The sequence below is a fragment of the Harpia harpyja genome, chromosome 14, assembly GCF_026419915.1.
Source record: "Harpia harpyja isolate bHarHar1 chromosome 14, bHarHar1 primary haplotype, whole genome shotgun sequence".
Lineage (NCBI taxonomy): Eukaryota > Metazoa > Chordata > Aves > Accipitriformes > Accipitridae > Harpia > Harpia harpyja.
The window spans coordinates 16,444,008-16,466,007 of record NC_068953.1 but is presented as its reverse complement, the minus strand read 5'-3'; the positions used below and the strand labels follow the sequence as shown (position 1 = coordinate 16,466,007).

The window sequence follows — 22,000 nt, the reverse complement described above, 5'->3', positions numbered from 1 at the left end:
TATTGTGTTCTTGGAATATTCTAGAAAAAAAAAAAAAAAAGCATGCCTCTCTTCCCCTGAAGTGTCAGGAGGGTTTAGGTTTGTTCCAAGCATTAAGTGTTTAAGCACGAAAACAAGAAGTGCTTATGTGGAGAGTTCTCAGCCATAAAGAAAAAAAAAAAATCAGCACAAAGGTTCTCCCCTCCGAGGTGTCTCGTTTCCCCACGCAAAATTAGTTTTTCTTTTGGAATCGTGATTCCCTCCGACTGCACTCGGTGATTATCTACAGAGATCTGAACAAAAACAATGCAAAAACAACAGGGGAATGAAAGTTTCTTTTGTAAAAATCAATTAACCTGAAAGAAAGAGTTTTGCTCAGGTTTAAAAAGAAAACTCCTGACCGGCCTCAGGTTTAAGAAAGCTGAGCCCGGATAAGAGAGCGCTTCATTCAGCAGGAAGACTGATGTAAGGAGCAATTCACTGCGTTATATGCAACAAAGTGGGTAGTCACTTCCTAAATATTTCCTTGCATATGGAGTTGTTTATGAAACTACATTTTTTTCTTAACAAGAAACAAAACGAGAAGAAAGGAAAAAAAAAACCACACGCGGCCACATATGCACACACTTAATATTCAGCGTAGAAGAGATAATCTGTTATATAAGCCCACAGACAGACAATCCCCTTTTGCTTAAAGATGAAGTATCCATCAATGTTTGTCTCAAGCAGATGTAATCACAAGCAGTCAAGTCTGGAGGGCAGGACACTGCATGAATAATTCAAGCACTTCAGTCTACTTGATTGTGTGCAGATAAACACAAGTCAACCGCTAAACAGGTCAGCTGATAAACTTGTTTGTTCAGGACTAGCCACCCTCAACCAGATGCAGGCAGGACCACGCTGCAATTAGCGGCGGGATGCCTTTCGGGGGGATGCTGCAGCCCAGAAGAGGGGCAAACCCTCCCTGGGCACCCACTCGGGCCGAGCTCTCCCATCCCTCCGCTCCCTCTCACCCCATTTTCGCCTGGAAGCGCGCTCGGAGCAGCTCGGGCTGCTTTGTTTTCCTCCAGCACCATGCACATTGCTGTCAATTAAATAACAAGACAGCTTCACCTCCCCAAACTTCCCCCATCAGCCCAGCACTAGGCACGCAGCATATGTCACCAGGAACAACTAAAGCAGGCGGGGGATGCTCGGCGCAGGCTGGAATCATCCGGCAAAGATTTATCTGCTGAGTTGCAAGGCAGCGAAGCTCCCAGCCAGGCACACCGACCACGCAGGGCCTCCCCAGGCTGCAAACGCCGCAGCGTGGGAATTGCCACCCTGCAAAATCCGGGTCAGGGAGGGCAGCGGCAGCTCTGCCTGCACCAGCCCCACGGAAAACCGCCCCTGGGCATTTTGAGGCTCCTCAGTTACCCTCTGAAACCATCCCAGACACTTTGCCTCACCAAACACCACGGGGAAGACACGCTACGTGGTCACACCGCAAGACGGAGCGGATGGCGGAGCGCTCCATCCACACGCCGACGAAGGCAGAGCCCGTGAGGGGCTCTCACCCCCCAGCCCTGACGCTCATCCCACAGTGCAAAACCTCTCAGATCAATTTTTGGTTGCAACTGTGCACCGGTGGAAAACACACTGCACGTCTCGGGAAACAGCAACTGCTTCCAAAGCTTCGATCAAGAGAAAAAACTCATATCTTGCTGCATTATTTCAGCATCTCCCAGCGTCTGCACAGAGCGAAGCCGTTCAACACCGAGCAACCAGGTGGTAAGAGGCATCCCCCCTCCCGAAAGCAGCCTGCACTTGCGTTACTCCAGTCCTTTGAGTGCTTCTGAAGAGGCCACGGGGTCTGTGTCCCTCTGGACGCTTGCAAAACAGGCACGGGGTCCTCACAGGAGGCGACCACAGGCCTAAGCAAAAACTCTGCATTCAGGGGCATTTCTGACTGCACCAAGGCAAACGGTGCCCGAGGTTTCTCCAAGCCGTACACCAGCCCCACATGCTCCCGCTTACCCCGGGCATGGGGGACCCGGGGCTCCTGGGCAGCCCCCCCAGGGCTCCCTGCAAGCAGCGCTGCCTCACGAGGACGCTTTTGTCCAGGCAGAAGCAATGAAGAGAAAGAAGTTGGGATTATCTGTATGGAAGAAGATATTTTTAAAAAAGTGAAGACTAAGCAGTAATTATTTTCGTTACCCTGTGACTACGTACCAGAAAGCTACAGGGAAGTGTGTGCAAAGAAGAAGAGAGGCAGATTCACAGACACGCTGCTTTGAATTTCATCAGTCAGCTAACAACACTTTCTTACTTAGGAGGGTGACGCTGCTATTAAGCAAAACCACTCTGGAGCTGAATGGGGCTGATTTGCAAATGGCAAAGTTGATGTCAACTTATATCTGCCTTAAGTTCTTAATTAGAACTACTTCTAAAACCAGTAAGCAGCAGCAGCACAAATAATCAGGTCTAATCTCAATAATAACTTTATTCCTTTAAGTTTTACCATCATGTGCCCAGCCTTTAGGCTCTTTAACTATAATCTTATCAAGGTGGCACACCACATTCTGCTATGGCCTTCTATATTTTTCCTCCAGGCAAGTTACATATTAGAGGAGACTGGAGAAAAAAAAAAAAAAAAAAAAAAAAGGACCAAACATTGCTTCATTTTCCAGATGCAAAGACAAATCTGTGACATTGAGCAACACACCATAAGATATCGGTATCCCTGAAGATAATTCCCTTCTAAGTCTCACGCTACAGCACGGCGAGTATGACCTTAGAAACAGTTGTGTTGTACCAACAACAAAACCAGAGGAAAACACAGAAGATAACAGTATTTTCTGAGTGCCAGGAATGCGCTATTCCAGGTACCGACCTCCCAGCACAGAAGGCAAGGCTATTTTCACCTCTTCTCATAAACACTCTTTCCAAAGCCTGAGTTTCTCCTGAATATAGGCAAAAAACCCACCAGCCTGCCATCAACGTGCAGCTCCCGATATAACTGCCGGGCCACGAGATCTCACCTGGAGTCACATCCCTGACTTCAGCACTTATTCCCCATTTAGTGCAATCAGGGCCTATTTTATCTCAGGTTGAGAAAAGGGCAACAGGAGATCAATCAATCACAATTTCCCCCCTTTAAATTACTCACCTGTTTGTGCATTTCAATATTCAAACCATACGACATTTCATAGTACTGGGGAATAAAGAGAGCCAAGAAGAATTTGAATTAATTTAACATAAGATATTTGCATAAGGTCATTACCAGAAAGCATCCCGGTCAAAACTGCGCTTAAAGCACTCGTAGCCAAGGAAATTATACCTTATAATAAGCAGATGTTTATAGGGTTTAACTGGCATGCATTTAACAAGAGGACACTCCTTTTTACTCCTGTTTTCTCTTCCTAAGCTACTTAGAAAAACAAAGAGGCGCAGAGCTGTGTGACAGGCGTCTGCACAGCCCTGGCAGAACAGGTACAGCCCGTAGTCTGGCCAAAAACCGAGTTTCTCACCGGGGGGGTGGATTTATTCCCCCCCCAGGGTCCAGCACTGCTGCTGGGAGCCCAGGGAGCCCCCTGGCCCCTTCCTACCCCCCAGGAAGGGCCGGTGCTGGGTCCTGCCGAACCGATTACAAACACAACCGATCCCACCTCGGGGCCCTGCGGTGCAAATTTCGCAGAAAAAGAGGCAACAAAAGAGCCCGCTTTGCCCGGGAAGTAGGGGGGCGGGGGGGGGGTGCCCTGGGAAGGCACCGGGGTGGCCTCCCCCCTCCCCCCCGCGCTCCACCAAGGGCCCCGGGGCAACAAGGGGGGGCAGCCCCGACACGCCTCCCCCCCCCCCCCCCCCCCAGCTCGGGGCCGCTGCTCCTGCGCCCCCCCACCCGCCGCAACCCCCGGGGCCGCAGGCGCCGGCAGAAGAGGGTTAACAGGAAACTTGCTATTGCACTTCCAGCCGCCTCGGTCTCTGCTGCGCCCTGGCACCAGCCGAGTGCGGCGGGCGAGGGCAGGGCAGGCGGGCGGGCCCCCCCTCCCTGCCCAAAGCGGGGGCACCGCGGCGGGCTGGCAGGGTCCCTGGGCAGGCAGCTGCCTTTCTGGGGAGGTGGTCCCCGTCCCCCCCTTCCCCAACGCACGGCTGGGCTACCAGCTAATGACATTTACAGCCTGATCCGAAATCTGATTAAAGTCTCTTACCATAACGTAATGGCGCTGCATTTCTGTCTTCTCGTTTGCCAGCTTATCATACTCCACTTTCAGGCTGGGGGGGAGGGGGGGGGTGTAAGAGCAGAGGGGTGAGACCCCGCGGGCAGGGAGGGCAAGGTAAGGCAGGGGAGGGGAGCGGCGCTGCCCGCAGCCGCGCCCCGGCCCCCCCCCCGGGCTCACCTGTGGTACTGGGCTTGCAGGAACTGGAACTCGTCCTTGATCCGGTCGCAGGATTCGGCCACGGTGAATTTGAAGCCCGGCTGGCCCGGCTGGTGCGGAGCCTGCGGGGAGAGGAGCTCAGCGCCAGGAACCGGGAGGGGGGGCATGGTGGGGAGGGGAGGGGGGGGTGTCGGGGGGACCGGGACTCACCGGGTGCCGGCCCTGGGGGTACATGGCAGGGCTGGGGCGCGGTCACTGGAGCCAGCCGCGCCGTGCCTCGCTACGGCGATCGCGACGTGCGCTGCTGCCCGCCGGCCACGGAGCGCTCCCGGAGAGGCCGAGAACTGGAACAAAGAGACGAGAGGAAAGTCCGTGCGGGGGGCGGAGGAGGGAGGGCGGGGGGGGTGGATGGGGGGGGGGGAGAGCGGGCCCGGCCGGCCCGGCTCGTTGCGCGCCCCCCCCTCCCTCCCCCCCCACTCTCCCCCCCCCCCCCCGCGCAAAGCACCGCACCGCCGGGGAGGCGCTGCGCGCCCGCGGAGCCGAGCCCAGCCCGCAACCGCCGCTCCGCGCACTGCCGGGGCCAGGTGCCGAACACCCCCCCCGCCTCCCCGGGCCGCCTCGCTCCGCGGTCCTCCGCTTCCTCACCGCCTCCCCCCCGCCTTTCCGGCACTCGCTCTCGGAAAAAAGAAAAATCCCCCCCCCCCAAAAAATTAAAAAAGCAGCAACAACAACAAAACCCAACCAAAACAGCCCCGGAGGAAGGAGGATCCCGCGGTATTCCTGCTGCGAGAAGAAGGGGGAAGCAAAGCCAGGAACTAACGCCGGAGCACGACGGCCATGGAGGAGAGGAGGAGGGGGGAGAAGGCCGTACACATCCGACTTCCCGGGCGCCGCGGACATGCGAAGTGCGAGCGGTGCCTCCGCCGCGGCTCCCCCGCCCCGGCGGGCGGCCGTTCAGCTCCGTCCGGCCGGCATCGCCGTAACTCCACAAGCCATGCTGCTGCTGCTGCTGCCTGGGGGTGGCGGGGGGGGTCCCCGGTCGTGGGGCGGGGCGCCCTGCGGAGAGCGAAGCTGGTGCTGCCGAGCGGAGCCCCCCGCGATCGCAGCGGCGGAGTGAGGCAGAGCCGGAGCACGCGGTCCGCGCCGCCGCCGGAGCGCTCGGGCGAAGCGCGGCGGCGGGGAGGGGGAACAAAACCCGGGCGGCCTGCTCCGCCGCCGACCAATGGCGACGCGGCGAACCCACGTGGGGGAGAGGGGAAGGGGGCGGGGGGAGAGAGGGAGAGAGAGAGAGAGGCGAAAAGCGGACGCTGACTGGGCGGCGACGTCACAATGCCAGCTTGTGTCTGAAACGACGGAGCGAGAGGGGCGGCGGGGTTCCTCCCGCCCCCCCCGCTCCGCCCACTTCACTCCCAGGCTCCGCCCACTCCCGAAGCTCCGCCCACCTCACCGCCCCGCCCAACCGGCGGGGCCCCGCCGCGGCCGCTCGGTTCCCCCCTGGCCCCCCCGTCCGCCGCCGGCGGGAGCCCTCGGCCCCGCAGCCGGTGAAGGATAGCTCTGCCGGTAATCTCGTTAGATCGGCAAGGCAGCCCCAATTAGGTGCTATAAAACAAACAGAACCGCTTTGTCACTTTAATGTTTTCACTTCACCAGCCGCCATACCGATAAAACGGTCGGTAAAGAGGGGGGGGGTGGCGAGCCTCCCGCACCGAGCGGAGGATGGCTGCCCTTCCTCCGCCGTCCCTCCCCGCTCCCAGAGCCCCTTTGATGTGCCGGGCCCGGCGGAGGCCGCAGCCCTGCCCGGTGCTGGCGACAGGGGGGGCCCTTCTGCTCCCCCCCCAGCGCCTCCTTTCAAGTCTGAGCGGCTTTAATGAGGAACACGGGTAATGTCATTAACGTTACAGACTCCCGCCAAGCGGTTCGGCTCTGCACAGCCGGGGCGGGGGGGAGCGGGCGGACCGACACACCCGGGGAGCCTCCTGCTCACCCCGGCGGGCCCGGCATGGGGGGGTCACACCGTCGTGCCCGCCCCCGCCCCGCAGTTCTGAACCCCGGGAGGGGGAGGGGAGCCGAGACCCCACGGGTGGGCCCCACCGAACGCGGCTCCGCGGCACAAAATGGCTCCTCTCCCGTCACGTCACACGGAGCCTCCCCGCCCCACGTGGGAACCCTCCAGCAAACCCCACCCCTTGACCAATAAAAAAAAAGCCGAGCGGCCTTTTTCTCTAATACCATTGGTTGAGCCGCGCCGGGCTGCCGCTCTGGGAAGGGAGCTGTCAATCAAAACCACGCGGGGCCGTGAGCGCTGACAAATGCCGCTGCTGTTCAGCCCCCCGCTTGCAAATACCGCCCGGCATGGCGGCTTAATTAGCTCGGAATGGCTTTTCCTCCCAGCTCAAACAATCTGTCACTGCCGCGCGGCGGAGGCAGCCATGCATAAAAAAGTAAGCAGAGGCTAAATATCAATTTGATTTTGTGTATCAAAGGAATATTTTAGGTTTTCTCCCCAGTAATGAAACGTATCCATTTAAATAATAAAAGGGGGGGGGGAACACAAAACACAAACCCCAAACCCCAACATCTCCCCCCGAAGCCACCCCCTCTAGCACGCAGGGGCCAGGTAATGTGTGTGTCGTGCTTCCCCCCAACCCGCTCCTGGGGTGGGGGCCGGGGTCCCCCCCCGCGGGTGGGGGTTGGGGGCGAAGCGGAGCCTCCCCGCTGAACCCCCGGGGAGCGGGGTGCCGGGGGGGGGCGGGGTGGCCCAGCCCGGAGCCCCCCCCGCCCCCCTCCGAGGCCCCACCGCTAATTGGGTGCGTTCCGGCTGTTGACGTGAGAAGAAGTGTCAGGGCCGGGAGATGCCCATTGGTCGTCGCGGCCGGCCCCGCCCTGCCCCCACGTGGGGACCGGGCCGACGCGGCGGGAGCGACGCGAAACCCGGCGCGGCATTAAACACGCGGAGCCGGAGCCACCGCACTCCCCCCTCCCACCTCCTCGTCCTTTCGGCCTCCTATCATCATCTCCCCCCCTCTCCCGCTCATTTGTTTAATTTGCCTCCCTTTTGCTTTTCTTTGTTTTTCCTCCATGGAGACAGCAGCTCCCTGCCAAGCCCCCGCACTGCAAGGGGCCCACATTGGGGTGCGCATTGGGGTGCAGAACCCCCCTGGGACTGCAGCCCCAGGAGACCGGCTGCATGCGTCAGGCCAGCAGACACTGGGAGAGCACCGGTGCAAGTCAGTGTGGGAAAATGTGGGCCCACGGTGCTTCGAGCCACACGGGGAGGGGAGCTCCTGAGACCTCCTGTACCCGGAGAAACAGCAAAAATTAATGGCAACTAGTAACCCTGGAAATATTAGTGGTGAAATCTGGACTTATTTTTCCTGTAAAGTGCTCTCTCTGACAGTTCGTTCTGCCAAGTACATCCAAGGCGACATCCATTTAGTGGAGAAACGTGACCGGTGCTCCCAGCGTCACACGCTCACATCAGTCCCAGGAGGATCGCAAAGCAAAGGCAGCAGTACCTGAAAAATCCTGCCCTCCGCGAGGCCCTCGGGGACAGGACACGCGTTGCCCTTCCTCGCCATGCTGCCCCTCCTCGCCACCCAGCACGGCGGCAGGCTGCCGAAGCTGCCGAGGCTTCCTGCAGGCTCATGGAGGATGGAGTGATCTGTGATAATTCTCCAAATTGCTGCACTTTGGCCTCAGCGCTTGCTCTTGGGTTTGCAGATATTTGTTACTTTTTCATGGCTGGGGAAGGTTAATTGATCTTCCCCCCCGGCAGGTTCATGCTAACCCTGTAGCTGCAGCGGTGCGGGTCTGGGTTTGGTGCTGCTGGGTGCTGAGCCTCTGTAAGCCCGCGCCGGCTGCTGAGCACTCGCATTCCCTGTTGAGCCTCGCTCTGTGCCTAACTGAGCTGGAAAAGTGCAAAAAAAGGAGTGATTCCAGCAGTGGGGCTGAGCCAGACCCTCTGCCCGAGGGGCTTTCTGGGGCCTAATTCAGTGGACATGGGGACATGGGGAGAGGAAAGCAGTGGTTTTACAGTGAAAATTCATTTCATTGCTCAAAATAGAACACATTAGATGAGCTGCTTCCCTCCCCAAGTGGTACTTATGGACAAATTCTGATTTTTATTTAATGGTTTCCCCGAAAAGGTTGTAATTTTCTTCACAGTCCCATCTAGCTATAGCTCCAGCGCTGTTGTGGTGAACTCAAACGACCGAGAATGCCTCTCGTTAATTGATACTCCTCACGCTAGGACTGTACTGAAATAGCAGATGTTTTATTTTAGCTTATTAAAACTCACCTGGTTGAAAAAAAAAAAAAAGAACTATTAGGGGTGAAAGGAAACATTCTGCTTCATATTGATTTAAAATCTACTTAAATTGATATTTGCACATCCCAATTATAAACCGTGATCTTTTCCCATAAGTTATTTTTCTTTTTCTGAGTTTTTTTTCTTAACAATCTTAGAAAAAGCCTCAGTGGGAGAAGCCACCATCTCTTCTCCCAGCCAGCCCATGTTGCCACGAGATGCCTTTGTCACCGCAGGCCAGGGACGTTGCATCCCTCCTCGGTGGGCGATGCAGGGCAGGAGGTGGCCACCTTGTCTTCTCCCCAGTGTGTTGCTGCCTGAGCTGAGGCAGCCAACACCACCAAGTGAAGATGAAGATGAGGATGAGGGCTCTGGGGATGCTCAGCGAACGCCCGTGGCCCCATGGACCCCATTTGGGTGCCTTGCAAAGGGCAGCTCCCCACGGGGAAGCGTCAGTGGAGCACCCCGGGGTGAGCAGAGTGCTGGAGAGGTTGGGGTCCCTCGGGGCGATGCAGTGATCCCTGCCTTCAGAGGTCACTGGTCCCAAGAGCGGTTTTGGCCGAGATGTGCCTCACGCTGCGGTGCCGGGGTGCCTGGGCATGCTGCCCTGGCACCCTGCAAGGTCTCACGGCCAGGGAAAGGAAACAGGAGATGTCCTCATCCACCCTATCTGGGGAGAAACCTCGAGCTCAGCTTCTGGGCACAGGGTGTTGTGACACCGTCCCTTCCCCACCGCCATGCCACCTTTTGGGGAAACCAACCGTCTGAGCTGCCCTTCCTCTTCCCAAGCGGCCTCCACGGGGGAAGAGCTGCCGCACTCCATCCTCCCACCGTCGATGCTCCCACATCGGCCACCCCTGGCTGGCCCCAATGGCCCCAACGGCCTCAGCACTCCCGGGTCCCGGGTCCCGGGTCCCAGGTCCCAGTCCCTTGGCGGGTGTACACAGCCCCCCCCACAGCCCCGCTCCTGGGGGCCAGGCTGTCCCAGGAGTCATGGTACAGACAGCTGTAGGAAATAGGGGAGAAAGAAACCCACAGGATAAGGTTTGTTGCAGCTGGCCGGGTCTGAACGCCTGCACAGCCACAGTCACCCTGCTTCCCTCCCTGCAAAATGCCGGTGAGGAGAGGAAATGCATTTTTTTTCCCCATACTTTTTGTCTCCCCTTCATATGTTGTGTGTCCCGTGAATCCTGGAAGAGGCTGGCTACGGCTTTAGCACAGATTTGTCAGGCCATGTGGACTCACTGTTAGGGTACAGAGGAGGTGGCAGGGGAAAGAGGAGAAGCTTGCATGCACATGCGCACGTGCACGCACATGCACCCACTCGTGCACGCACACGGACACCCGCCGGTCCCCGAGTCGCCTCTGTCCCTGGCCGCCGTGACCAGCCGAACTCGCCCAACGTGCAAGCAGTGCTCCCTGTGCATGGCCGTGTGACGGCAGCCGCCCCGAGAGGTGGCTTTATCGTTGACAAGCCGGTCCCAGCCCCAGTCAATAGCATGTGTTTACATTTCAGGTGACACTATCTGCCCTCCACGCAGGGCAGGACCCTGCCTGCCAAATTTCCTTTAGCTTTCAAGTTTATCTAAACAAGGATTTCAGAGCTGGGAAGGCAGTGAAACGCATACTAATGACTGACCACGGAGAGCCAGGAGAGCTATCAGCAAGTTTATTTTGCTTTGTGGGGAAGCTCAGTTTTATCTGCTCTTGGCAGTAAGGTTTTACAGCCCCCCCGGCAAGAGAGGGTTCAATCCTGCAACTGCTTCTCCCACCAGCATCCCCCGCAGGGCTGGGGACACCAAAAGCCTCTTTTAGTTTTGGGTGTTCCCACTAGTGATGCTCCGAGCACCCGAAGCCAGCCCCAGCGAATACCTGCACAACAGACCATGCTCTGACTTCGAGCTTTTCCAGTTTCTCCTTTTTTCCTTTTCAGAGCAAATCTTGGGGCTCCAGGTGGAAAAATGCACCCGCACAAACCTGCAAAACGGCAGAGGACTGCGGGTCCCTCCTGCAGGAAGGGGCCTGAATTCCTGATACGGGTCAGACCCTTGACCCGAGCCTGCAAACGCAGCACTCCTCCTCAAACACCTCAGCAGAACTCTTGAGCTATGACTTTTCTCTCTGCTCCACAGCAATTAAAGAAAAATGAAAGCACCGTGCTGGGGTCCCTTTGGGCCAGTGGCAGGAGCAGGAAGCAGTGGGGATGGCTGTTGCCCTCCACGGACACAAGCATCTGTTCTGCACATCCGCAGCCAGCACCACCGAGAAGCCATTGGGAGGTTTCCGGCAGCCCGGCACGCAAGCGGACGGGGAAGAGCGTCGGTTGCTGGTGTTGCCACAACAGGCCCCGATTACCCCGTCCTTTCACAAGCAAAACTCCCATTGACCTCACCCTCATCCGCGGGATTTGCTTGAGCAATCCCTGCGTCCGCCCAGCCCAGCGCCTCCGGGCTGCAGCCGCCGAGCCGGGGGCTGCCCAGGCAGGGGGGCCCAGGAGGCAGCAAACCTGCTCGGGACCTGCCACAAAATCCTCCTGGCACCGAACAAGGGCCTGAGCCTCAAAAGCAAATATTTTCTCCCCTGTCCCCCTGTGGTCGGGATGGGAGGTGTGAGGAGGTGGGTAAGGGATACAGATGGGTGCAGATGGGGCCAGAGGGAGGGAGGGAGGGAAGGAGAGAGCCCCAGGACCCTCCCAGCAGCAGAGGCAGCTCAGAAGAGCCTGCCAGGAAAGCCTCAGCCCATCCGCTCCTTTGCAAAATTTTGGCCAAGAAGTTGGGACGAACAGGAGGAGCTGGTGGATGGATGGATTGGGCCCAGGACTCCCTAACAGGACTTGTCTGCAGCTCAGGTCCAAACCCAGCAGCTCAGGCACTGCCGGCTCCATCAAACAACGTGCCGGTGTCCAAACCCAGATGGGGAAAACAAGGCATCGGAGAGCTTTTGCAGGCAGGGAAGCGGTGTTCCCTGACCCCTGCCTGCCTCCCTGACCCCTGGCCGCACCCAGCCCCAGCACTGCCCCAGTTGCCCAGCACGCAGGGACCCCACGGGTGAAAGCAGCCAGGAGCTGGCGCTGTGCTTCGGCAGAGGATGGGTGCAGAGCCCCCGCACCGGAGCAGTGCTGGCCTCGCACACTCAACCAGCACCGGTTGCACTGGGGCTCTGACACTGCGGTGGCTCCTGGGATAGCAACACCGTGGGCTTATATATATTTAATGCCAGGCTGCACCCTGGATGGAGGAGGGAGAGGAGAGCCTGGCTGCTCTCGGCAGGGAGAGCAGGTTCGGCTGTGCCCGCAGAGCCTCCCCGGGCACGGGAGCCGGGGCCAGCCCCTCGCCAGCCTCCCCGGTCCCCGCAGCCAGAGCCAGGTCGCTCGTGGGTGCCGGCGGGTGCCGGCGGGTGCTTGCCGCCTCCGGAGCCTGGGCCGCGGGCACTCTGCTCCCCACGCTCACCTGCCCTCCCTTCCCGGGGCGAGCAGCTCAGCCCAAGCTTTTGCTGTATACTGTCTAATTATAGATATTATATTGCAAATGGCTTTTGGGCCTGCTAATGGTATTACTGGTGTTATTCTTCTACTTGTTAATTATAACCAATTTGTTTGGGATGCCTTCCCAGTTTTCGTCTGTAATTGCTCTCCCCATTCCCTGATGACTGTGACTCAGCAGAAACTCTGCAGTTTCGCTCAGGGATGATATTACTCTTTGTCTCTCCTGCCAAGCGTGGCTGCAGACGGCTGCCTGCGCAGCACGGCTACCGCTCCCACCCCGCCAGTGGCCACACTACAGCCCGGAACGAGCGGCTCGGGGACCGGGAGGGATGCGGGATGGTGGTGGTGCGGGGCTGGCATCCACGCCAGGTTGGAAGCAGGGCGATGGCAGCCTTGCTTCAAGGCTCTGTGGCCCCAGATGCGGATGCGGCATCGCCTGTGAGAGATGTTGGGCTCAGGCCTGGGGATGCTCATAAGCGACTTGCTGAATCAGGGCTGTGGCCCGTAAACCATTATAGGATTCTGCCTGTGAAAACCCAGCAAGGCTCGGTATGACTAAAGGCTTAGCCAAGGAAAGAGGAAAATATTAAACAGATTGTTTTCTTTTTATTATTGCTAAATTCTGAAGAAGTTTGCTCTTCTCCTCTCCCCAGCATTAACTGCAGATAAGTTATTTGGAAAGCGAGTATTTCACCAGAACAGCCATTCAAGTAGCCTAATACACACATTAGAGTCTATTTGCACTTAAAAGAAGTGGGAGGTATTAAATCAGCCTCTGGCCAGATAGTCATTGTATAAACAAGAGCTGTTAACTCCTACTTGATAGCAGTGATAGCAAGGGAAAGGAAAACAGCCCTGCAGTGTCATGACCAACCTGACACAACATGTTTTAGGTCTGGGGAAAAAAAAAACCCCAAACCAAAAAAAACCCCAAACCCCTGCGAGTTCATGACTGCCTGGGCTGCGGGAGAATGGCTGCCAGCATCAGGCCTGGCCGGGCTCTGCAGGCAGGGATGCTCCTCCTGCCCACCCAGCACGCCCGGAACCCTGTCCTGCTGCTCTGCCCGCACCTTCCCCGCATGCCCTGGGCCCTGGAGCAGCTCCCACACCCCGGGGCTCCAGCAACAGCATCGACAAGACAGGCAGCATGGCACCGTTGCCTGTTCGCGGACCTGCTCGGGCCACTGGCAGCCAGGGACAGGGGGGTTATTTGCAGCCAAAATGCTCGCCGATGGCGGATCTCCAATCTCCTGGGTCCTGCGCAGCCAGAGTCCCCCTCCAGCAGAGCATGGCTCTGCACGGGGCCCGGGAGACAGAGGTCTGCAGAGCTCCGCTCGCTCCCGAGCAACCCCGGGTATTAATGAAATTTATGAGTCAGAGCGAGCAAAAGAAACTGTTTTCAGCTGACTTCACTCACCACTTCCTCTCCTAGCGTTCGTCTCTCCCAGCAGCCCACTTATCTTCCCCCTGGAGCCGTGCCCACCCTCCCCTGCCCGATACGCCTCTATCGCTAACAGGCCGGAGCGTTCAGCACCAGGATTGCTTCTGAGTTTGCTCACTCACTCACTCAAGCACTCTCAAGTTGTTCTCTGTGGCTAATCAAATGTCAAAACAAGCTACCCCTGTGATTTTGAGAGCTTTTAAACAGGAAGACATTTACCACTGATACATGAGAGCCGCGCACATTTGTCTGGGGCTCAGCCTAGAATGGGTTTCAGCGATAGCTCAGGACTGGTTTCAGTTGCAGCAAGTATCTGCTGGGCAGGAGCTATTTTGTGGTCTCTCTTTGGAGGAATAATGACTGTACAAGCCCGTGGCAGCGGTCCCACCGCTTGCCCAAAGCCAGCACTGCTGTCTCCCACAGGGACGGGGCTCTTTCCCTCCCGCTGATGGGCAGGAGATGGCTGCCAGTGTGGGCGGGCAGCACCCCTCCGTCCCAGTGCACCCAGCTCCTTGGCTAATTAAACCATGGTTTATAGCCCGACTCTAAATCATGTGCTTCAGGACTAAAGCAGTGAGCTTTCAGCATTGAGAAGCGATAACTTCCAAGCCGTCCAGAAGCCCAGGAGTCCCCAGGAAAGGCACCGGGGACCTTTCGGTTCCTATGCAGCCTGCAGCGAGGTGCAGCATCCGCAGCGCCCTCCGACCCACCACAGGCCGGGCTGAGCCGACGACTGCAGAAGAGCAAGACCCAGTGTAAGGGACAATTTTGATTTCAAAGCCACTTGACCTGTCTCTGCGCAGCTCTGACATCAAAACTGTCCTTTACACAGGTACCCCGCTCTTCCGCAGCCAACACTAGCCGAGACCCGGCGTGTGACACTGCAAAGGGCCCCGCACAGCCTGGGTACCCTCCGCCTCCCTCCCTGGAGCATCCCCTGCCCAGGGGAAGGGGTCAAAGCCCCTGGCCCCAGGGTGGGGGCTGTCAGCAGGCCCCCCCCCATCCCTGGCACGCCCCTGCTCAGCAGGGGGATCTCGTCTCCCCATACCACCCACGTGGGATGAAAGGCGCAGCGTGGGGTTTGGGATGCCCCGACGCGCTGGCGGGGCTCCAGCATTGTGCAGCCGGGCTGCCTTGTGCTCTCCAGCCCCAGGAAGGAGCCGGCTGGGAGCCGGAGGTTTGACAAAGGGCTTGTTTTGCCCTGGCAAGGCACAGCGTTGGGCTTTCAGCAAAGGGGCCAGCAATTACGTGCTGCCCGCGAGGGCATGTGAGAAGTGCTATGGAAGCAAGAAGAAAATGGAAGAGGGGGAAGAAGAAGAGGCCCACCCATTGTCCCCAATAAAACACAACATTTGTCTGCAGAAGGTTTGTTCCAAAAGCTGCCCGGGCGCTGCAGGGCTGAGGGATGCTCCCTTCCCCGGGAGCCCATCGGCTCTGCTGCAGGCAGCCGGCAATTTCCCTCTTGCAGCATTAGCCCTTCCATAGAGGCTGCCTTAGGTGACAAGGCAGCAGCACCTACCCCAGGGCTGTGCCCAGCTCTGGCCGAGGGCACCCGGATCCAAGCAGCTCCAGGAACAGCAGCACTCGCACCCGGCCTTCAAAGCCATCACTTATCCCAGTTGAACGCTGAGCACAAGCTGCTCACGGGAGCTGCCAGGTTTGCACAACGCTCTCCCTGTGTTTTCCACTTTCCTCCCAGCACATCTCCAATGTCTTTAAAAAAAAAAATACCCACAGCTTCCTGAAGGCTCTACAACAGAGAGAGATGCTTCTGTTGCTCAAGCTGTTGCTGGTCTGGAAATGAAGCATCTCCCTCCTCAGAAGCATTTAATCAAACACGAAGAGTGCATGCACGCAAGTCAATCCGAGCGGTGAGCCCTGATGCTGCCGTCAGCCAGAAACAGAGCGGTCCACGCAGAGTCGGCCAAGCCGCTCACTGCCACGCACTGTGGCTGGGGAGAACGAAGCCTCCTGGGGTCTGTGGGGGCAGAGGGGAGTCCTGGGGATGGAGACATCGCACTGGGGCTGCAGTGCTGGAGGATGGAGGGGACCAAGCCTCGTGCCCGCAGCCGAGCCCAGCTAGAGCATCAGCCTCGCCACCTCCCACTTCAAATAACTCCCAAGCTTTAGGTTTCCTGCTTTGCTAGGGATCTTGCTTAAGCCTCCCCCACCAAGCACCAGCTGGGGGGGCCAGGGTTGCATCTGTGCCACCCCACAGAGCCCGTCCTCGCGCCGGCTGCGGGGTTAGGAGGGGGTGATGCCCACTGCCATCAGAGGAAGGGTGTTGGGAGCAGACAGGCACAGACTTTGTCCCAGCCCGAGACAAGGAGAATGCTGTGGGTTTGTTTTTAGACAAATGAATGGATTTTACTGTTTGACCAACACTCATGAGAATGCCAGTCAGTGCGAATTTGGCAGGAGGTCTGACACTTGTCAGCTTTGGTTTATAACAGGAGAAAAGCAGCCAGCTCTCCGGAGGAGAATGACGTGCGTGCGTTGCTGTGCGGGTTTGTTCTCGGAAGAATGTGTGGCAACAGAAGATCAAGCAAATACTTGGGACTGCTACATCACGGAGGACTTTGTCAGCTAGCCGGAAAGTTTTAGAAGGGCTTCACACTCTTTAGAGACAGCCAGGCCACTGCTTGGAGCCGGGGCGAAAATACAACAGCGTGGGGTTTGTGAATAACAGAAGCATTACTGTGGCATCCCTAACGAGCGCGGCCTCGCCAGCACGCCCTCGGAATGGCGCTTGGGGAGCTCTGTCAGTAAGCAGCCATGTTGGCCCCATGCAGGCAAGCTGCCCGTCCGTGGAGGAGAAGTGGGAGCTCGCAGCGTTTTCCTTGGGGGGCCTTTGCTACAGGCACCTGCCTGCCTGCCTGCTGCTGGACCCATGGGAGGGGGCAGGTGCAGGGCGCAGGCAGCTCACCCCACTGCGGAGGCAGCCTGCGGGGGTACTTTGATTCCTGAGGGAAAAGCCACGGGAATGACTGCAGCCCTGCACCAACACCAGCTTGCACCTGCACCCCAAAAGGACCTCGGCCTCGGTGCATGAGTCAGGGTGGGCAGGAGCCCATTTCCCCCTTCCCTCGCCAAAGCGGGGCGGCTCGGCCAAGACCTGGGGGGCGGTGGGGGGAAGCTGGTGTTCTCCCAGCCCGGCTCTGGGCTGAGGTCAGATGGGATTTCCAGCCTGGCTAGTGTCAGTGTGGTGTTTTGAGCCGGCAGGCCGGCCAGCAGCTGGGACAGAATGACCTCCCGCAGCCAGGAACAGCATCTCTTTTTATTTAAAGCCATCGTCTCGGCCACATTTCCCGTGCAAAAGCCAGAAGCTGGTGCAAGAGACACATGTGCAATTTACTTTGTATTGTTTTTTAAAGGCTCTCCAGCCTGCAAAAGGGAATGAGGGTTTCTCCGCCTCAAACAGCTCACCAGAACAGCTTATTCTGCAACATCTATTCCAGGCAGTCTCTCCATGTTGACAAAACCTTTGGACAGGGAAGGTCAAATGTCTGTTGGGATCATTGCCTCTTCCTTGTCTCTCTTGCTTGCCCAGGGATGCAGGGATGCTCAAGGGTCTCCGGCACGGGAGATGGGCAGTCCCTCCGGCACCCACCGCACACCTGTGTCGGAAACCTGGTGCTGCCGTGTCCAGTGATGCTGCACCAGGAACTGACACCCCAGCCTGTAAAACGGCCCTGACCAAACAGACCAGACCAACTCTGAATGAATCATTACAGGCAATGGAGTAAATCATCCGCGCCTCCAAAAGGGCAGCAGCTGCCTTTCCCTGGGTTGCTTTGGAACAGGTCTTTAGGAGACAGGACTTTCTAGTGAGCTTTATGGCTTGCCATGGTGGGAAGGGTGTGTTGCATGCATGGCTGCAGGGCAGGTGCTTGCTTTTCTCCCGGCAAGAGATTTTCTCCAAGGCATGGCAAAGCTCTGACTTTGACCTGTGGTAATGCAGCTCCTTCTGCTGCGTGCTGACAGCTCAGACTGATGCTGCAGCCCGGCTTTGCTGTGGTCTAGGTGGCCCTTGAGTATGGGTTTGGTAGGCTCCACCTAGCACCTAATGAGTGTTTGCCTGCTTCGCTGTGCAATTTGGCACGATGGGCAGCCTTTGCTCAGGAGCTGCCCCAGTCTGGGAGAGATAAGGGTGTTGCAGGCCAGCTCCGAGGCAGGATGACAGAGCTGTTTGCAGGCAGCTCCTCTGATCTGCCCAGCTCTGCTATTACTCCCCGAGCAACCATTAATAATCCGAGCCATTACGGGGTGCTTTTCCATTCAGAGACTTAACAGCTCTCTAAAGTCAAACGAGCAAGGCGGGAGGTTACGTGCTTCACCCCAGTTGTGCAACGAGTCCACAGCTGAGCCAGGAACCAAACCCACACCTAATCACCAGGCCACAGCTCGCCCGGTGCCTGTGCTCAGACCCTGGCCCAGGGCCCAGCTGGGACTCCTCTGTGAGACCACAGCAGTGTGGTGCTCGCAGGCTGGGGCACACTCATCTCTGAGCTGGTGGGGTGTTTCCCCGCACAGGGACTGCGTCCTCAGAGGTCTCGGTCCGCTTTGGACAGCTTTGATCTGCGCGTCGTGGTCTGCCTGGCTTCATGCAGTGGATGCATGGAGCGGGAGGAGGATCAAGCTCTGCCTGCCTGGTCCTGACCCGAACTACTGGCTCCAAAGACTTGTTTGACACTCAGTACTGCAGCATCCCCACACATCTGCTCAGGCTCCGCTAGGAAAGGAGGTCCCTGGTTCCTCATACATATCTCCCTGTCCCCTTCCCCATCACAATGTCGTTCACCTGCAGCCCCCATCATGTTGTCATGGACCCCCAGGACAAAGCCCATGAGCCGTTGCCCTCCTCTGTCCCACTCTCACCTGCACACCTCAGCCCTCCCTTGCCCAGGTAGCTGCAAGGCAGACGTGGTCCATGACGTTCCCATGATGTCTGCATTACAAATAAGCCTCTGAGGTGAAGGGATTGCTGTGATGAGCAACATCAGCCTGGCACCTACGAGCTGGTTCTTGAATAGGAGAGAAACGTGGTTCTCAGGTACTGAGCAACCTTCTCCTGGGTTTGCCTGCATGAGCCCACCGACCGCCTGGGAGGAAGGAGGAAGGGGGAACTCACAGGTTCTGGGGGGTTTCATGATTTCCCAAGCGCAGGGTGAGCCCCCTGTGCCATGCAAGGTTGCAGCCCCGTGTCCCAGCAGCCCTCGCTGGGGAAGGGGCAGCCCAGCAGCCCGGGGAGGCTGGTGGTGGCTTGTCAGGTAAGGGAGGCCTGATCATCCCCCTGCTCCTAACCAGTCAGAGGTGGCCACTCCAAGGGCTGTGTCGGTCGCGGCAACCTCCTGCTATAAGAGATCATCAGTCCTTAAAATAGCTCTATATCATTAGCTACATCTAATTGAAGGTGTTTTGAATGCAACCTCCACAACACACAAACCAAATGGGAAATGACATACCATCAAATTAATGCCCCCAAACCATGATAAATGACTGGTTAGATGATTAATGTTTCTATTTCTTGGTTTAAGAGAGAACAATGCTGCCTGGCCTAGCATTTATCTGCGTTGCCTGCAAAAGGTCACCAGGCATCCTCAAAATAAATAGGACTATTGCCCCGCTGTTATGCCTTCAGATGCACTGCGGCTCTCTTGTCTCTACACACGCTGCAGCCTGCATGCTCGGGGATGGAGCAGGGCGAGCTTCAACCATTGCCATGCTGAGCAAGCGAGGACAGGCGGCCGCCCCAGCTGGAGCCAGAGAGCAGCGATGATCCTTCTTGGGTCCCTTTCGGCTCCATCATTATGGACATCCCAGGCTGCCTCGGAAAATCATTCCCTGATGATGCATCTGAGGAAGCCGGTCGTCAGAGGAATGGTTTATTGCATTGGGGTTTTGACATCTGAGAGGACTCGTTGCTACGCTGGTTGTTTTATTAAATCATTAAAAGACACTTCTTTAATAGTTCCAGAAATATCAACTTTTCATGTGGCTGGGGCGGCTTGCTGCTCTGCACCTGGAAACGGCACAAATTCTCTTTCAGGTTCAAAGCAGTCTGGCTTCTGATACACCACGTGTAATTAGAGATAATTGAAGTGAGCACGTTCAAAGGAGCCCAAGGACCGGCGGGGCGCAGGAGCTGGCTGCGCTGTTGCGCAGCACTGTCTGCACCACGCGGTCCGAACCGCCACGCCGGGGCCGTGCCAAACCCCGTCGGCCCCTCGACACCGGCATTGGCTGAACCCAAGCGTGCGGGGCTGATGCTGCAGGTCTTGGAGATGCCGCTGTAATTTATGGCGAAACCCTGAAGAGGGACAGCAGGCTGGGGCGAGGACGGCTGCACCGCAGCCCGGAGATACCACAGCTTGTCCCGACAAGACGCTGTTTGTGTGCGGAGATTAAAGTCTCCTGTTCAGTAGCAGGAAAATGCAAATACTGTTTAAACAAGCTGTTAATTGTTAAACCACATTATTTAGGGGTAATAATCACTGGAACACTTTGTACTGCTAAAATGAGGCCAAGAGCTCTCTGGTCATGGGCTCCACAAGAGGAGGATGTGTCTTGTTTATGGGCTGTGCCTGATGAAAACGAGCAGGCAGAGAAGTGGGAATTGGGGGAAGAAAGGAAATTGGGAAAGGACACCGTGAAAGGAGAGGGTCCAGGGGAACAGCTCTGGTGGCCGTGGCTCGGGTCCCGCAGGGATCCCATGGAAAAGGAGACCCCCGGATGGAGAGGGAGATGGTGGGGATGGAGAGGGAGATCCCGCTGATGGAAAAGGCTGATCCTGCTGGCTCGGCCACATGCTGGGAGTTGCCCCAGCTGACGGCATCGAGGCTGTGGCAGGCGCCAGCACCTCTTTGTGAGGCCAGGGGTGTTCTCAGCTGGCTGCCACCGTGGGAGCAAGCGCCCTGCCCTTGCTCTGCACCAAGACCCCTCTGGTCCTGCTGCATTTTGCATTTGTTTGCCATGCACCCAGGCCTGGAGGCATTTGTTGGAAGGAGGGCTTGCTTGTGGGATGGGTGCTGTTGGGAGCCTGGGTGAACTGGTCTCCTTCAGAGCCCTGGTGATGGCATCAAGGCTGGCATGATCCTCGGCAGCTGGAAGCCCCAGGAAATCCCAGCGTGAAGGCTGAGGAGCAAAGCTGGCTCTCACCAGCGCAAGGATGGGAGATGTTCGGAGACTCCCGGCAGAGCGGCTTGCAACTCCTCCCAGTGGGTCCATGGGTTCAGCTGCAAGTGGAGGCTTCGGGCATCCCCATGCAGATGCTGCCGGTCCCACCTCACGCTGCCAGGACATCACTGAGGGGGGTCCGGCCGAGCACAGACCCCACCTGAGCTGGGAAATGGAGCAATGCTGCAGGGCACGGTCCCCAAGGACAAGCACCCACTGTCTTCGCTGCAGATGGGAGAGTGGGATGCATCCAGCCCTTTGGCTGTCGGTGCACTGGGACACGGGCACTGGGCTTCAAGATCCACCATGGCAGAGCCAAGCCGTGCCAGGCCCGTATCTCCCCATCTCCCTGCTGGGAGGAGGTTTTGGTAGGAGCTGCTCTCTCCTCATTCCACCCGGCTGGGGCCTGAGCTGCGGAAGATGTTTCCTACCTGGCTGCGGCAGGAGGGAAGGTGGGGGAGCGGTTGCCAGACCCAGCCAGAAAGAAACCCCCTGCTCCTTTGCACCAGGGCAGAAACAGTGCAAAACACCCCAAAGGGCAGCCGCGACCCTCGCACCCTGCAGCGTGGGGCAGCCCCGTGCCCCAGCACCGCAGCACCCATCGACACCCAGAGGTCCCTGCGTGGGGAACCCGTTCCAGCATGCCGTGATTTTTTTCCCCTGGGTTTGGGGAAGACAGAGAAACCCCCAGGCGGAAAGCGGCTTGCTTCAGAGCTGGGTTTCGACAACCAGGAACTCATGTATATTTTGGATTTTAATCCAATGCGGCTGGGGCCATGTGCAAGATGTAATTTAAGCTCCAACTCAGGGTCCAAATGTTCTCCAAGTGCGGAGGTTTTGGCACTGAGGTTTTGGTTTGGTCCCAGCTTTCATGGCAAATTGAATAATCGTATGAGGGAGAGGAAAGGAGAAAGAGCAAGAGAAAAAAAAAACAAAACTATCGACAGATCTTCCAAAAGTGGAAAGAACCAAAACACATTTTGGCTTCATCAGCTCTGAAACAGAGTTATTTCCCTCTAGATCTGGAACAGCCTTTCGAACAACGTTTTTCAATTTAGCTTTTTATTAAAATAAAGCCGTGCCCCGGCAAATCTGCGCAAAGCTGCCGCCTGTGACCGTCGAGGTTCCCCGCGTGCCGCCACGACCGTACCCGGCTTTATAGCTCCTTCTTGTGCTGCTGGCATCCAAACAAACATTTCCTTCACCGTTTCAGAGGCCTCTGGGAGTGGCTGGCTATGAAGTACGGAGAGAGATCCCTG

At 57.4% G+C, this 22,000-nt stretch overlaps 1 protein-coding gene across 10 annotated transcripts in view; it reads right to left on the bottom strand.

Moving 5' to 3' along the window:
* TLE3 (TLE family member 3, transcriptional corepressor) overlaps window positions 1-5,519 on the bottom strand; it is a 30,569-nt gene extending 25,050 nt beyond the window's left edge. For 6 of the 10 annotated variants that reach the window (XM_052807318.1, XM_052807322.1, XM_052807321.1 and 3 more), the window contains exons 1-5: window positions 5,155-5,519; window positions 4,545-4,678; window positions 4,356-4,456; window positions 4,167-4,230; window positions 3,128-3,172 (exon numbers count right to left, since the gene is read on the bottom strand). In XM_052807318.1, the coding sequence (XP_052663278.1) occupies window positions 3,128-3,172; window positions 4,167-4,230; window positions 4,356-4,456; window positions 4,545-4,568 (234 nt within the window). In that variant the 5' untranslated portion in view covers window positions 4,569-4,678; window positions 5,155-5,519. Of the gene's footprint in view, window positions 1-3,127; window positions 3,173-4,166; window positions 4,231-4,355; window positions 4,457-4,544; window positions 4,679-5,076 lie in introns of all 10 variants that reach the window. The other 4 variants (XM_052807323.1, XM_052807328.1, XM_052807319.1 and 1 more) reach the window with 3 other exon arrangements.
* Between the last annotated feature and the right edge of the window lie 16,481 nt (window positions 5,520-22,000).